Source organism: Sabethes cyaneus, chromosome 2, assembly GCF_943734655.1.
Source record: "Sabethes cyaneus chromosome 2, idSabCyanKW18_F2, whole genome shotgun sequence".
Lineage (NCBI taxonomy): Eukaryota > Metazoa > Arthropoda > Insecta > Diptera > Culicidae > Sabethes > Sabethes cyaneus.
This window is the reverse complement of record NC_071354.1, coordinates 173,361,162-173,378,494: the sequence shown is the minus strand read 5'-3', so window position 1 is coordinate 173,378,494 and position 17,333 is coordinate 173,361,162. Positions and strand designations below refer to the sequence as shown.

General features: G+C 37.3%; 2 protein-coding genes across 5 annotated transcripts in view; both read left to right on the top strand.

Moving 5' to 3' along the window:
• The window catches only part of LOC128733674 (uncharacterized), a 174,246-nt gene that overhangs the window by 139,699 nt on the left and 17,214 nt on the right, over nucleotides 1–17,333 (top strand). The gene's annotated exons all lie outside the window — the stretch shown is intronic.
• Nucleotides 9,290–10,322, top strand: LOC128736363 (uncharacterized). Its single transcript, XM_053830839.1, has one exon. The coding sequence runs from the start codon at nucleotides 9,375–9,377 to the stop codon at nucleotides 10,320–10,322; it is 948 nt and encodes a 315-aa protein (XP_053686814.1). The 5' UTR covers nucleotides 9,290–9,374.

The window sequence follows — 17,333 nt, the reverse complement described above, 5'->3', positions numbered from 1 at the left end:
ATTTTGCTGCCATTTTTTCCTGTTATTTTAGTGTCCAGCCATAGAGGACACGACACAGTTTCAAAAAAAAAAAGTTTTTTTTCTTCAAAATCTTGTATTTTCATGTCAAATTTCAAATGTTTCGATTTTTTTTATCAACCCTACGTTTAAAAATATTGCTCCTTTATTTATTAATAACATTTGCAACTGTTCTTTATAGAAATTTACTCGATTCTCTTTGTTTTAATAGCTGAACAGTTCTCATTTGTTTACTTTTTGAAACAAAGACGTCAAAATTGAGACACCATGAAATCTGGCACTTTACTATTGTTTTATTCTCTGTGAATATATTTTATCGGCCTTTGTTTTTGAGAAATCTTACAGTCCGGACCAGGGCTTCGACCGATCCTTTTTTTCTACCGCAGTCACACCAACGCGCATTCAAGTTCACACCGTCCGTTTAGAGGTGGAATACGAACGCTATGCATAAAACAACTGGCAGTTTGCTCAGTCAAACACCGAATGCACGCAACAGAATGAACGCTTTTTGACATTTTCGTTTCGATCAAGTTACCTTTACCGTTTGGAGCAGCGAATGACTGCAAAACAGTCAAATGACTGGCAATCACCACGCTAACGAAAAGCAACCGCACAATCGTATGATTCAATACTACAAAAAAACAACCACTACATGTGCATGGAAGAAGTCGGTCGGACTCCGTCCAATACAAACGAATATTTTGCTTGCGTCGGACCGACGTCCGGGTGACAAACTATTACTGTGAGCAGCCGATTTGGAGACAAAAAGAGAAACGAAAAAATACGTCACCGTATGCTTCCAGTCAGTTTGCAGTTTATATTCTCAAAGCGCAAAGCAAAACGGGAGATTGACTGTTTGCTTTTGCTGAGATGCCGCATGAATTGTAAGACGGCAGCAGCGCAAGCGGCAGCTTGACTGGATAAGAAAAACAGTCAAATGATCGTTTAAAAAGCGGAGTTTGAATGCGGAAAGTTCGCACTCACGGCAGTCACATTCAACTTGCGATCCCTTTTCAAGCCCTGGTCCGGACATAGAAGCTGCCCGGCTATAGAGGACTTCTCCCTAAATGCTACTATTACCCAAGATCGTGTAATGCCGAACATTCAAGCCGTTTAGTTCTGTTGCTAAAGAAAACCGAGAAGGCCAGAGTCAGAAGAATCAGAGAATCAAAAGGATAAGGCCTACTAATTTCCTAAGCATTTCATCAATCACCCTAAACCGCCCTTTTAAGTATGAACGACATTCTGAAAGACGCAAATTTTTTTCTTTGTTCTACTGGTCGTAATTAATCTGTTAGATTATGGACTAGTAATTTTTGACTCAAGTTTTTGGAGCGTCTTAGTAGAATACGAAACCTAAAATTAAAAAAGAAGAAAACTTTTTCTTCTTTTTTAATTTTAGTAATTTTTGTTAAAACACAAAACATTCGGCGTCGCAATTTTATCGTGTATAATTGGTAATGCATTTGTGTGGTGAATTGGTGTTTAATTCCAGTCGATTGATACATTTGCTCAGTAGCAGATAATTTTTCAATTTAACAACTATCAAAAGCGGCATTTAACCGTGACAACATTCGTGTTGTACTTGGGGGTACGACATAGCAGTACTAGGCAGTATCATTAAGACAAATTAATAAACCACAACAGAGATGTAAATCTCGTTTAATTCTACCGTAACTTAGTTGTAATAGCAATAAATGATATTTTCCTTCAACTTTCTTGCTGATTCGTGAATTTTACTAAACACGTTGAGAAATAATTTGAAATTAGCAGTGCTAATTCCAACCAACTATGGAGTGATAATTTCTAGTCTGGCATTGCTTATTTATTTTCAATTATTTGAAAAATGAGTATGGAGATTCATAATATAGGGTACGGAAGAGTATCCCAGCACGCTACTAATTTTGCATACATTACCTTTTTTGGCTACACTTTTTCAAATAAAAACTTTGCCTCTATATAACAATACTAAAACGAAAGTAGCACTCATAGGCTTTAATGCGTTATAACTATTTTTATAAAAATGTAATTTGCTAAATTTTATTCAATAAACATCAAAACCACTGTTTTTCTATTGGCACGTAATTAGGCTGAAAAAACCAGCAGCAATCGCTTACGCGTACCCGCTCTTGATGATGGTTTGGAAAACACACAATTATGGTCACGGTTATTTATTCTAGAAACAAGTTGTGAATATGCTATCACAGAGCAATTACTTACAATTATTACAATTACTACTTCTTTTTATCACGGAAGGACACAAAAATTCCCCTCTGATATGAAAATATAAATCAATTTTCATTCACTAGCCATTTGCAGCATTTTGTTTTTAATTCCAGCATATGGTGCGTTATTTACACTACTACCGATATGTGAGGCCTGAAACGCCTGAAAAGCTTCTATCGTGTTGACATAGCTAGTTAGACATAGCAGCAAGCTATTGTCACTGCAAAACTAATTATCTTTAATTAGCCCGGAATGTAGGCAATACCGAAACGTTATCCATCGGTCTCTTTTGATCTGTTTTTGAAGAGCATTTAATCGCTGTGCTGGCTATTTCGGCCTGTCGGATTTAAAAAACACAGACACCCTTATAGAAAATGGGCTCAATTTAGCCGCAGCGACTTCATCATTATTCGCGACTATAACTCAAAATCAGTAGCGTTTCATTAAAACCAAAATACACGCCGATATTCAATAAATAATATTCTATCAACTGGTATAAAAATCTTGTCTCGAATAAATATAGTTTCAACGTAATTCCTGAATATTGTTCAGGCTACCGCTTAATGGGCTGGAAGTACCCACCCGTACGCTAGTTAATTGTAATAAATGATTAGAAAAAATTACCAATCGATTGAAACAAATATATTTTATAAATCATTGAGGATTGACACATAAAATGAAGCATTTTTTTTTGTTTAGAGTGGTTTTAACCCAAAGGGTCATTCACCAAAAAATGAAGCATGTAAAATGTTACCATTTTGATACTCGTTACATACAAGGTAAATTAGCAAGGCTTTTCCAGTAAATTGGCTACGAAGTCTGTCGTATAAAAACAGAAGGTCAAATTTCGATAACAGAATGTAGCACCTAGTTTTTGCTTTTTATCATACCTTCTATTTTCGACATAGGTACTGTTATCTAAACAGTTTCGGACGACTTCAAACTGTGGGCACTTTAGCATTAAATGCACATTAAAATTGCTAGTACGACAAATCACGCGCTTGTTATACACCATCGCACGGTGGTCCAGATTCGAAAAAATGCGGACATTAGAAATTGGGCTTTATGTTTTATGTTTAATTTTTCAAGGATAGTGTCTTCGGAGAAGTTTAATAATAAAATATAGCGCATTTTTCTGCACTACTAGGGTGACCACGAATTCACTTATTAGGGTGATACAAACTTTTGTTTTTTAAATTTCAAAAATTTCAATTTCAATTGCTAATGTCCGCGCTTTAGCGAAGCCGGACCACCGTGCATCGTGTTTAATAGGATGTCCTCTATTCGGGAGGTATAACATTAAGCGGTTAAGCTTGTTGGGATTCAGTAGCCGCTGAAAAGAAATGAAAACTCAGAGCTTTCTCTTAGCGTTTTTCGTAAACATTGCTGTTTTTTCGTTCGCATTATTTTGTCAATTTTAAAGCGATTTTCTTTGCTTGTTATGATTATTAGATATGTGGAAGGTATGCATTAACTAAAAAAAGTTAAGATACGGTATTAAATGCTTTATTGTAAAGATAGTAGCGAAAATTAGGTGTCCAGAACATGAATCACATTTTGCACGAGCAATTCAAACTTCGGACAGTCACGAATAATATCAGATTTTTCAGATTATTAATTCGTAGTTTGAAGAAACACCATAAAAATGTCCAAAGTCTGAATCAAAACCGAACTGCACTTTATTAGTATTTTTTTTATATATAAAACACGATTTTATCGTCATTTTCAACATTTTTCAGTGGAAATGAGTAAATTTTCATGCTGCTGAACAATAAGATGAGATTATAATTCCTTCGAAAAATTTGCTTGGGACATAGTTGCAGTATAGCTTAAGTGTCCGAAGTTAGAATCAAAACGGTACTTTCGTGATAACATAGATTCACTATAACAGAAATAGCCGGGATGTTTGACTAAAACATCTAAATATACGGGCGATTCAGGTGAAATTGATCACCGGCGACCAACGAATCAAAAAAGGCATTAGGCCATTGCAAATTATTTTTATAGTTTTAATGAATAAAACAATGCGGCAGACTTTAACTGAATCACTTAAAAAATAAAACCGTTGATAACATCAACGATTAAGACAACATTGCAGTTGATTTCTAAACGCAATTACCTACACATCCAAAAAGAGGATAGGGATTAGAAGAGGTAGTGAAATTGATTTGGAATTTTGATCATCAAATAAAACAAGAAATAGGCTGATTTTCCTTTTCCAGTAAGTTTGCTCTAATCAAACAAGCCAGCTTGTATTTGTTTCTTTTGAAAGATTTTATTCTGACATGTCTGACAAAATTTCAATTTTCCCAAAGCCTAATATAACCGTCGGAATCAAAGCAGGGCCGGTTCGGCAAAGTGTCTTTCGACCACATCGACCAATATTTACTTTTAATCAATGTCGACTCCACACCGATAATCAAAATACAACACTCGCTAGTAAATATGTCTGATTTTACTGGAAGCCATCAGCTATTCAAATTCGTTTTTGCTCCTTCTACTTCAGGGAAATGTTTGGGCAAAAAGGTCGAAAGACTTCTCCCGACAGTTTCCTCGTTTCGCCATGAAACGAAATCAACATCCTGTTGCTCTGTCAACGTTCTATATGCGAGACAAACAACCGTACAGACGTACACACACACACTCCTCTCGCGCTGCTTCCCTCTGGCAATCGGGACGCACGTAGGACAAATTGACTGGGTTATTATGCCACAAACAACCGGTCCTGGTAGGAACTTGTTGAAGCCGTTGTGCTTCCCCGTACGCTAAGGGGATTATATTATAAATACCTAAATGATTGCCTATTTATTTCAAGGATAATTTAATTTTCACTCCCCTCGGCTGCGTTGCGGGACTGTAGTGAAACGGTAAACCGCCGCCATGGCCACTAACTAACTGCTGTGGTATTCAGCTTTCAGCTTTCGCCTCCTCCATTTTCCGCCGGGACGGTGGAGACGAACGGTGGTTTGTTAATTGTCTCGATTGCAGCCACTCATCTGAAGCGGGCCGGTACATACATATACGTAGGTAGGTGTATGTAGGTAGTTAGGTGGAGTTAGGTGGAGTAGGTAGGTGGAGCTTACTACAACGACAAATTGCATAATTTATTGTAGACAATGGGGCAGAAAAACCAACAGGCTGCTCAGTTGAGTAAACTAATTTCTTTTGAAGTGTTTCGAATGAAACTATTTTAGTTTAAGGGAATTTAAACGGAATAGCTAATTGAGTTAGTTTTTTTTGTTCGGACCTTGATTAGCGGTATTGGGTTTAATTGCTGATCTGGCAGGAATCGATAAGATTAGAATTAGACAATCGGTAAACGAAAAAATTAGTGCCAATAGAGGTTTCCTGATGCAAATAAGTTCTCTTTTTTCATGTAAGATGTGTGTAAGATACAAGATACAATAGCCATTTCTTTGACAAAGTTTTCACAAACAAACAATAACTTCTAGATTATTAAAATATAAATTTTGTTCTTGTTAAACATTTTATTTCGCATTCGAAAAACTCGTAATGTAATTTCTGAATATTGCGTAAACGAGAAAAATAGCGCAAATCACGTAAACTAAATTGTAATCATACTTCAACGAAAACAATTGCCCTTCTGACGTGAGCAAACAAGGCGTCAAAGTAACGGTCAAGTTTTTCGCATCGGAATCGGCTGTCATCAACAGATCTGAAAGTAATCGCCTAGCCGCCATCATCGCCATCATACCTACAGGCTTCACACCCATGACCCATCCCACCCCGTCGGCTGAGTTGCTATTTAATATAATCACTGAGCCATATAATCTCTCATGTTGTGATTTTTCCATCGCCTTCGCCACCGTCTTCCCCTCACAGCCCTGTGGAAACAAGTTCCGGCCGGCCAGCCAGAAATTTGGAAATTATACCTATACTCTTCAGCAGCTTCGGGCGGTTCGACAAAATTAGATTTCCGTCAAACGTGGCACTGCCAGATACCTACAAAGGGAAAAAAAGTCCAAGAAAAAGAAAACTAATTTTCACACCCCGCCAAGTCGGTGGACACTCTGCTTCCGGCGGCGAACCGTTCGTTGGTTGGGATCGTTTTGATAACTTCTCACATTGGATGTCAGGGCACGTTCGACTACTTTGTCCTTTTCACTGGTGAATTGGAGGCCGAGTCATCATCATCATCGGCTCGAAATTATATCCAGAGCAATCAAAGAGCATGCACATTTTGGACGTTTGATTGTTTGTGGTCGGATTTCAAAATCAATGTGTGTACGTGTGCTAGTGTGCTCAGACGGAAATTGAAAATTTATTGTCAGCTTTCGGATGGGTCGCACAAAATTGCAGATCCACGGAAATGTGATTATAATAGCGAATGGTTGTGACTTTTGCATGCTGGCGATTCTAAAATCGCTTCTAAATGTGTTAGGAAAACTGAAGGCAGATAGGTTATGCGTAAAATAATTAAATTGTGCATTTGTACTAGATTTCAATTTGATGCTGTTGTAGCATGTTGAAACAGACTAAATGCGTAGTTCTAAAATTGATTCTATCGATGGAAAATAATTGTTTGTTTTGGGGATTTCGAAGTACACCATAAGAGAGTAGAGTATTCAATCTAATCGAAAATATCCAATCGAAGAAAATAAAAGGCTACTGGAATTTGCGAATGATTTGTGACAAAACTATATTTTTTCTGAGTAATCATTTTAATTTATCTAAAGTAACTTTGGAACTATTCTACTAACATATGAGCCGTTCCGAATTATAGTGGTCTATTGACTATTTAGTTAGTTTAGTTTTACAGGAAACGTAATTGTCTAAAAAACTCTATAATAAATTCTATACAATTATTTTCTCCAAACCAAGTATTCTAATGTGTAGTGTATAAAGTGATTCAACACGAGAATACATAAAAATCCCAACTTTTGTCAAAATATGCGATTTATTCTTACCAATGTACATAGACCACTATGATTTCATATATATTTTCACCGTAATCCTTAAAACGTTCCGCAACATAGGGTAGTTGATCTAATAGTTATGGTAGTACCAATAGTTGCGCTACTATTCATTATTCATGCATATTTTCGTCACCGTAGCATTTTCAATAAAACAATTACGTTCATTATATAAAACAGGTTCTTAAAAGTATTGGTAGTTAGACTACACCATTTAAAATTAAAGCACTATTTGCTAAAATGCCAATTTTCCAAAATCTAACGCAACTATACGCGCTGTTGGAGCGCACAACTATAGGCGCTCATTTATATAGTTTGCTACGATGTTTTTTCACTTAGCAACCTAGCAATGTATATGGTATAACACAATTAAAGGAACACCCAACTTAATTAAGGAAACATTAGCGCAACTTTTGGTACAATATAATTGAATCGGGAAATTAATTTTTTCTTTATAAAGCTTCTCGTACAACGAAAGCAATTGTCTTGCCTTGTGACAAATACCTTGTATTTGTATTAATTGAAGCATATACAGTTGGGTTTCGAATTTGGCATGGTTCGATTTTGGCATGCCTCGATTTTGGCAACAAAAGTATCCGTTTTTGGCAACACAAGATATTTCTCTTCCAAAAATATGCATAAATATCAATCAGTTTCCGCATACATGCTTTAAATGATGAAAAAATGATGCCCTGAGTATGTTCATGGAAAAAAGTTATGTGGTTTCGAACAATAATATTTTTATTGCCGTAGGACTACGTCTTACCGCAGGGTGTCAATAACTTATTTGCACCGGACGGATAGCTCTTGTCGGACTTTTTAAACATAAAATGGTTGCAATCGGTGATTAATGATAATTAATCAACTTCTAAAGCATTTACATTAAATTTTTTCATATCGAAAAAGGGTCTCGATTTTGGCACGGTTTCGATTTTGGCAACATAGGCGACACGCATTTGTTGCCAAAATCGAAATCCAACTGTACCTCAATAAACAAGAAAAATTAAGTTATATTGTGCTTAGTGGCGCAACTAATGGAGCATCTACCCTAGTGGTCTTATCCATGGGATTTGTAAATGTCAATAAATGATACAAAACCCCCATAAAATGGGAAGAGATTGCTTCTACATTCACCACTTCGTGGAACAAAACTTCTACGAGTGACGGCTACGGTGGTGCGCTTCATCGACAATTGCCATCGTAAACGTCGTGGCGAGTCGACTTTAACAACACGGGCTACGACGAAGCAGTATCGTATATTAGTGAAAGATGCGGCAGGTTCATCAACTGGAACAGTGCAAACCCCCCTCAAGCAAGATGAACTCAAGCGAGCAGAAAAAATCCTGTGGCGTCATGTGCAGTGGGACAGTTTTCCGGATGAGATGAGCATTCTCACGAACAATTTGCAATGCCAACCTGGGCAGTCGTTAGAGAAGGTCAAGAAGAATAGCCGCATCTACAAGTGTTCACCAGTGATAGACGACGAAGGCGTGTTGCGTATGGACGGGAGGCTAGCGAATTCCGAGGAACTCCCCTTCGACAAAAAGTATCCGGTCATCCTATCACGATCACACGAGATCACACAGCGGTTGATTCAACACTACCATGAGGAGTTCGGGCACGCAAACTCCGAGACGGTTTTCAACGAAATGAGACAGCGGTTTCAAATTCCAAATCTGCGTGTGGAGATCCAGAAGGTAGCTGACAAATGCATATGGTGCAAGGTGCATAAATGCCTTCCAAGATCGCCGAGGATGTCTCCATTGCCAGTTGATCGGGTTACGCCGAATCGACGGCCTTTCAACTCCGTAGGCATCGATTATCTGGGCCCGGTGGAAGTAGTAGTCGGACGGCGAAAGGAGAAGCGTTGGGTGGCCGTATTCACTTGTTTAGCCGTGAGAGCAGTGTACCTGGAAGTTGTGCACAGTTTGACGACGGAGTCTAAGGTAGGTAAAATTATCACGCACACGAAAAGATGGATAGGTAAAGTTCAGGTACGCAGATAATTTTACCAGGGTAAATTTACGACCGCAGCCATAATTTGACAAAAAGGCCAATCTCGACGTAAACAAAAGCAGTTCTGCTTGTCGTCCGGTAATGAAAAGCGAATGCTGTTAGTTGATCGCGAGTTTTAGACAATTTTAAAGCATTAAAGACTGTTTTATCGTGAAACATCAGTAAGAAAAAGTCGTAAATATGAGCGAACACGATATTTCCAAGATGAAGGTGGCGGATTTCAAAAAAGAGCTGAAAAATCGCGGTCTTAGTACTTTGGGAAACAAAAATGAGCTAATCGATAGATTGCAGACTGCTCTTATTGAAGGTGGCGATCCGTTAGAAGATACCGCAAATTCCGAAGATTTATTAGAAGACTATGAGCTGAACGACGATATTTTGGATGATGAGGAAGAGAAACTTCTGGATGGTATTACCGAAGAGGAGCATATACTTAAGTCGCCTACACCCAGTGAAGCTTCGAAGTCGGAGTCCCCGGAGCAACAGAGACCACAAGAGTCTTCGGAAAAGAAGCCAGAGTCCCAGAAGGACACGAAAGCAGATCATTTGATTCCGCAGAAAAAGGTGGCTCTTAAACGGAAGATATCTATTTCCATTGCCACGCCGGTTACGTCTTCCGCTGATGTGGCAGAGAGTAAAGATGATACTGCAGATAAAAAGGAAGTTGACAACAAACCCGATCAAGTTGCTACGGGAGAACCGGAGAAAAAAATTAAAAAGCTAAACCAAATGACTGCTCAGGAAAGGCTCGAAATGCGTGCGAAAAAATTTGGTCCCCAAACGGTCACTACCGATAGATCTTCAAACTCTAAACTGCAAGCTCGTGCGGCCCGTTTCGGAATTGGGGGCACCAGCAGCACTGCATCGACTAGTAATGGCAGCAACAGTAATTTAGTATCACTAGATGCCCTAAAGAAACGAGCGGAAAGGTTTGGTGCAAATGTTTCCGATAAATTGACCAAGCTAGAGCAAGAGAAGAAACTTCAGAAACGTCAAGAGAGGTTTGGCCAGGCCGCCGAGACTAAACTTACTGCAACTGGCAAAGTGGCCATCACTGCTAGCAGCACGAGCACAGACTACAGCGAAAGGGCTCGTCTTCGGCTGCAACGGTTCCAAAATACCGTTTAAACTATGCTCCATACCCAGGTTCATCCAGACGTTTCCAATCATGTAATGATTTTACCATTTCTAGCGTTACTCATACATGTTTTTCAGTTATTCATCCAATTTGCGTTATATAACAGCAAGTTTTGATTCATATTTTTCTGAGAACTCTAGTTGCGTTCTCAACAGTAGAAAATGTATACATTCAAATGTATTGTTTAGAATCCAGACAAATCGATCGAAATAATCCAAAAAATAGGATTGTAACAAGAAAAAAAAAATAAACAAACTGTAGTTTGCTAAAAGTGAAATTTAAAAAGCCTTTTCTTCGATTAAATAGTATTGAGCTTGGTTGTAGGAGGGACAAAATCGTTCCGTAATCCTGTGTAGAGACCTGAACGGTGAATCACGGTGCAAACCTGTAAAGGAAAATTATCGCCAAAAAGTTCCAAAGCTATAGGAATTTAGATTCGACAGCAAGATACCAAACGAAGGAGAAATACATAGAGATCCAAAGTTAGGGTAGCTGAGCCGAAGTTGGGCAACCAAACAATTTCAAACAAATCGATTAAGAGCAAATAAAAGTTGAAAAGTTAAAGGAAGTTCAAAGTGGGAGAAGAAACCACTTTATTTTTGAGCGTCGTTAACAAAAATAGTTGACTGCTTCAGAAAGTTTGGTTCCGTCCCAGAACAGAATTAATAACTTGAAGTTAATGGCATACGTGTTGCAGTATATGCAGTGCTTTCTCGTGTTGCAGTATATTTTTCATGTCTGTTGCAAGTTTATTTATTTATTTATTTATTTATTTTCTGCGTCTTCAGTGAATACTGTACAGATTGAAACATTCTTATTCTTATTCTTCTTATTAATACCATCACAGCCACAATAAAGGAATCCTGGAAATAATTTTAATTATTTCTAATCATAGAAATATTTCAAATTATTTTCTTGTCTGTATTGATATTTGCGAAACATCCGAAATATTTCGCAAATGTTAAATCGGCCAGGCCAACTGTGAAGTATTGACGCAGAGACGATTCAGTGAAATGAATCTTGTGTGAATTAAGTTATTCATACACAGATGCATTTCGGAATCTACAGGGGAAGAAGAAACGGGGACGTCTCGTACCAACCGCTTCTGATTAGTAGTTAAATTGATTAAATTTTGATTTTCGTAGGGAGTATTTAGCTAGTAAAGGTTAAATAATACTCCGGACCCTCGGGGATGGGACAAGTACATTTACTTACTTGCCCTTGGTAAAAACCTAGGTTATAGCGCCTTTGGTCGCTCTTAATTGATACACCGGACCCTCGGGGATGAACTTATGGCATTAACCACAAGCAAAGCTGCTATAGGCCAAGGTTATAGCGCCTTATTTCGCTCTCTGAAATTATATAAAACATAAAAATTGCCAATATATTTGCATAGCAAAATAATGATGTACTTAATAGAACAATACATCTGAAGGAATAAAGAAGTAATAAATAACGAGTAATGAAAGTTATCGGTTCCATGTAGCAACTTAATATCTTCTGCGCTTGTTCAATCTCGAATATTTCACCACGATTTCAGTAGAATCTCCCGCGACGTTCCGATGTTTATTGTTTCTCTGCTTCTGTTTTCGTCTGTGCAACAACTTTGATGTGTGACACTAGCCGTTACAACCAGTTTTCACCGTCTTCCTGAATTACTATCCACTAATACAATTTATCATTGTCACTTCGTCATATTTTACCATTCTAGACCCGCAATTTCGTTCTTAGTACTAACATAATTGCATTATTAACCACAAATGTCAGAAGAGAGGCCTTCTGTATTCTCACTACGCTTTCAGCAATTGACTATTTGTTCCTTTACTTTACACTCCCTCCGTTTTTCTATATTTCCGATAATTTTTTCACCTAATCAGCAATTATAAAATACACTTTTTTCCACTGAAGTTCCCTTATTGCATCATTTTTGCGGAACGCGTCGGCAACTATCACCAGCCTTGAAACACAAATTTTGTAGTTACCAACATCCGGACCACAGTTTTCGTCGGTTACACATCATTACAGTGAGCAATATTTTGCTTGCAAGAATTTGGCAAACACAACTGCCGCAAAATCTTGTGCATTATCTTCCTATCACAACGACGGCGGAGCGAAATCCTGTTGCTGTCTCGACAAACACAAAACGATTTTTTTCGATGTGGGATCGCGACAAATGGTGAATGTAAATACCGAAATGAATTTTTTATGATCTTTTTATGATCTTCACAATCAGTTATGTAAAATTTTCAATAAAATACTTTTTTCATATAAATTAGAAACAAAATCGGACTTGAAAAATTTTCACGTCATTTCGCTGCCACAGATTGCTTCGATCCTATGAATACTGTACAGATTGAAACATATATCTAAATTAATTGTCTCATACTACTTAATGTGATCAGTAAAAAAATCTAAAGAATTTTATCGAATAATATAGCTTTACAGAGAATTTTTGTTAGTGGTCAGTGTAGAAACGTGTCTTGATACAACGGGAGTCTGAATAGAAGTAAAGTTTATTCTGCCAACTTGTCATTATATACATTTCTATGATTGCTACGATCCTACATCCTTCCCTTCTTCTAATAATATAAATTTCACATAAGTTTCTAACATTTTAATAATTGCCTTAATTAGTTGTTATTAACAGGGTATAATTTGTAATTTTTAAGATAGTTGGGAATTCTCTTTTGTCTTTTCTGATTTGGTTGGGAACATGAAGTAGATGGTGTAGAATCGTCAAGTACGGAAGAGCTAGATTTTCTTTTAGTTTCATGAAGAGATCTTTCATCTTCTTGAGGGAATGGAGGATCAAATGCTGCACTCGTTAAAGGATTTTGAGTCACAATACGCTTCGTGTGGTTAACATGTCGGTCAGATAAGACTCCAGTTTCTAAATTCTTTAGATGAAGTCGCGTTCCATTTCGTTTGATCACGACGTATTGTTGTGGACTGAAATTAGGTGAAAGCTTATTTTTCTTAATGAAATTTCTAACTACAACACAATCCCCTATGTCGATGTGAGACTCCTTTGCCTTTCGTTTTCCATCTATATACTGTTTTCCTTTTTCTTTAGATTTAGCATCGTTTTGTTTAGCTCTTTCCACACATACTTTTCGGGTAGATTGAGGTAATTTATCACGCAGATTCCATCCAAACATTAATTCAGATGGCGAGAAATTCGTCACTGAGTGCGGAGTTGCTCGGTAGGAATGTAAAAAGTCTTGTAGATCGTTTTTCCAATCGCGTCCCATACTAACACTGATTTTAATGGATCTTAGTAATGTTCGATTTTGCCTTTCAACTTGTCCATTTTGGAATGCGGCATTGGGAACAGAATGTGTGATTTTTATTCCGTTATTTTTACAGAATCCATAATACTCCTCTGATGAGAAAGGTTGACCATTATCGCACACTATTTCTTCGGGATAACCAAAACGAGCAAATACTTCCCTCATTTTGCTGACTGTGAGTTTCGCTGTCATTGAACTTTGAATAATGACCTCGATGTATCTTGAAAAATAGTCAGTTATTACTAGTAAATGGTTTCCTCCAGGAATTTCCATAAAGTCTACGGCAACTTTTATCCATGGTCTTTCGGGAATTTCGGTTCGTACAATGGGATGTGTAATCGGAGTAGACACCAATGTGCATCCTGGACAATCTTCAACAAAGTTTTCGATCATCCTATCCATTCCACTCCACCAAACTTTTATTCTCAGTCTACGTTTCATTGATGATATACCTAAATGAGGCTCATGTGCTAAAATTAGAGTCTGCTTTTGCAATTTTCGGGGAATAATAATTCTTTGGTCTTTTAAAACTATTCTTTTATCTGTAGTTAAACTATTCGCCAGCTTTTTATAACGGAGTAAAGTTTTCGACCATCGTTTTGGGGTATATGTTAACCATTTGATTAGTTCCTGAAGTTCTTCATCTTCACTACTGGCCTGTACAATGTCTTGTAAAGAAATAGCAATAGGGCAATTATCTTCAATAACAAGTCTGATAATTCTTTCTGCTTCTTCATCAAAGCTTGTTTCATAGTTTGGTATACTTTGACATAATCGAGATAGTGGATCCGCGATGTTACCTTTTCCTGGGCGGTACATTATCTTAAAGTCATATGACATCAATCGCAATTTCCATCGCTCAATTCGAGGAGAAGGTTTTATTCGTTCACCAAAAATAGAAACGAGTGGTTTGTGATCTGTTATCAGCCAAAATGCTTTACCATAAAGATAATAGTAAAACTTTTCACATCCCCAAACTAACGCTAACGCCTCTTTCTCAGTTTGGGCATATTTTTGTTCTGTAGCAGTGAGGGTTTTAGAAGCGTAACAGATGATTCGGAATTGGCCTTCCGTATTCCTTTGAACTAATACTGCTCCAAGACCAACTGGACTTCCATCTGCTATCACGTACGTTTCATATTCTGGATTATAATATCCAAGGCTTTCATCTCTAAGCAAAATCTCTTTAATTTCATCAAAAGCTTCTTGATGTATTGATTCCCAATGAAATTTAACTCCTTTGTGGATGAGTAAGTTTAGAGGATGTGTAATAGTTGCCATGTTTGGTATATATCGATTAACAAAATTCACTAATCCAAGGAAACTGCGGACCTCTTCTGCAGTTTTGGGAGGTGTAAGTTTTGCTATTGCTTCTAATTTACTTTTAGCAACAGAAATACCTGTTCCAGAAATATGATATCCTAAAAAATCTGTCTCGGTCACTTCTTTTTCTATCTTATTGTGATTTAACATCATATTGTATTTTTGAAGTCTTTCGTAAACTAAACTGGTTCTATATCGGAGTTCTTCTTTGTTTTTGGCGCAAATTAGAATATCATCAATAAAGATTATCAACCACTGGAGATTTGCAAAAATTGTCTCCATGACTTTTTGAAAAAGTGGTGCAGCAGAGAGGCCAAACATAAGCCTTTTATATCTCATTAGTCCAAGTGGAGTAATAAAAGTGGTAATATAACGACACTTTTCATCTAGGATTACTTGGTGGAATGCTTGACTGATATCGAGTTTTGTAAAAAATTTGTTTCCTCCTATTTTGTTTGTTATTTGTTCGAGTGTAGGTAATGGGTGTACCTCGCGAATGACTGCTTTGTTTGCTTCTCTCAAGTCAACAATGATCCGAACTTCATTCTGACTTTTCCTTTTAATAATCATGGGAGAAACTCACTCGGAAGCCTCACTAACTCTCTCAATAATGTCTAGATTTTCGAGTTCTTTTAATTTTCCTATGGCTAGTTCCTCCAATGGAAATGGGATTCGACGCAAACTTTGCCGTACAGGGGACACGTTCTTATTAATTTTTACGGTTGCAACAATACCTATGTACATGTTATTTTTCATGACATTAATTTTTTTTTTATTGAAATAATTGTAGATAGGAAAATCATTTCTCACCTTTTACAAATGGAAATGGCTTACATTCGATTGAATTCAAAAATTGTATGATTCCTAATTTACAGGCAGCGTCACCTGACAACAACGAACATTTTCCTCCAGCAATAACGTACAACGTAGAGTCGATGCATTTTTCTTTATACATGAGTTCAGTATCGATTTCTCCCCTGACTTCTAATGGCTTACTCGATCCATAAGCATTGAAAATTTTCTTACTTCCTCTCCGAATATTGTAAGCTTCAAATCCTGAGCTTTTCAATATCTCCCAGTCGTGTTCCGATAGAATAGTTTCATCTGCGCCAGTATCTATAACGAGTTCAACTGGACGCCCTCCTATATTTACACATACGGTTCGTTTTGCGGATCCCAGATGAAACAAATTAAAAACTTGGTCTGTATTCGCAGTATTGGTCGTTTGGATTTCTCTTATAAACCTCTTCGTTTTTGGTTGAAAAGATTCATTTGTAGAATAATTTCGCTTTCGCTTTTGGAAACAACAACGTGCAAAATGTCCAAGATTGCCACATTTATTGCATTTTCGATCTTTAGCCGGACAAGATGGATCTTTGGCATCGTGTTTTCCATCGCAACGAGTACATTTCCGTCCTTTAGACTTGTCAGTGACTTTTAAAATTGAATTTTCTTTTTCTGGTGATTTCGAATCTATAGTTTTAATACCAGTATTTTCGTGATGTATATTCCAATCATTGAGTTGGAGTTCTACCGATTCGTGTGTTCTACCGATATCGAGCACTTCATTCAGACGCATGTCTCTTTCCAAACATTTCCTCTTGAGTTTCGTGTTTTTTGTAGTACTCACAATTTGATCTACCATCATATTTTCCATTTGGTCGCCGAAATCGCAGTTAATGGCTTGTTGTTTTAGTCGCAAAACAAATGTATCCAGTTTTTCAGTTGCTCATGGCTGCATCTGACGAAATTTTTGGCGTTCAAACGTTTTGGAAACTCGAGGTACAAAATATTCCTCTAGTAGATTCATTGCTACTCGATATCGGTTATCAATCACATTTACAATTTCATTATCTTTCCAAATTATCTTGCGGATATCGGGACCACCAAACATCATGAGTGTTCGAAATTTATCATCGTGATCGTTGACTTCTTTCCATGCCAAGTAAGCTTCAAATTGTTCTCTCCATTTTTCCCAACGTACGGACACCGAACCTTCAGCGTCCTCAACGAATGGAGGGACAAGTGGGTTTACCTGAATTTAAGACATTACTTTTCTAAATAAGGTCTTTTATTTTCAAAATATTTTCTGAACTTAAACCTTAGAGTGCATTTCATAAATGTTTTTATTTTAACTTGGGTTCGCCCAATGTTACATGTAACAAGATCCGAGGATCGCCCAGGATCTATTTGTCTTTCGCATCCAAGGATCGCCAGGGACTTGTTTTACGCTTTATATCCAAAGATCGCTAAGGATATATTTTAACATCCAAGGATCGCCAAGGATTAATTGAATTTTCGGTATCCAAGGTTCGCCAAGGATTTGTTATTGTCTACTGCCATTCCACTTTAGGAACAGTTTTTTTTTCTTAATGTCAAGCACTCTAA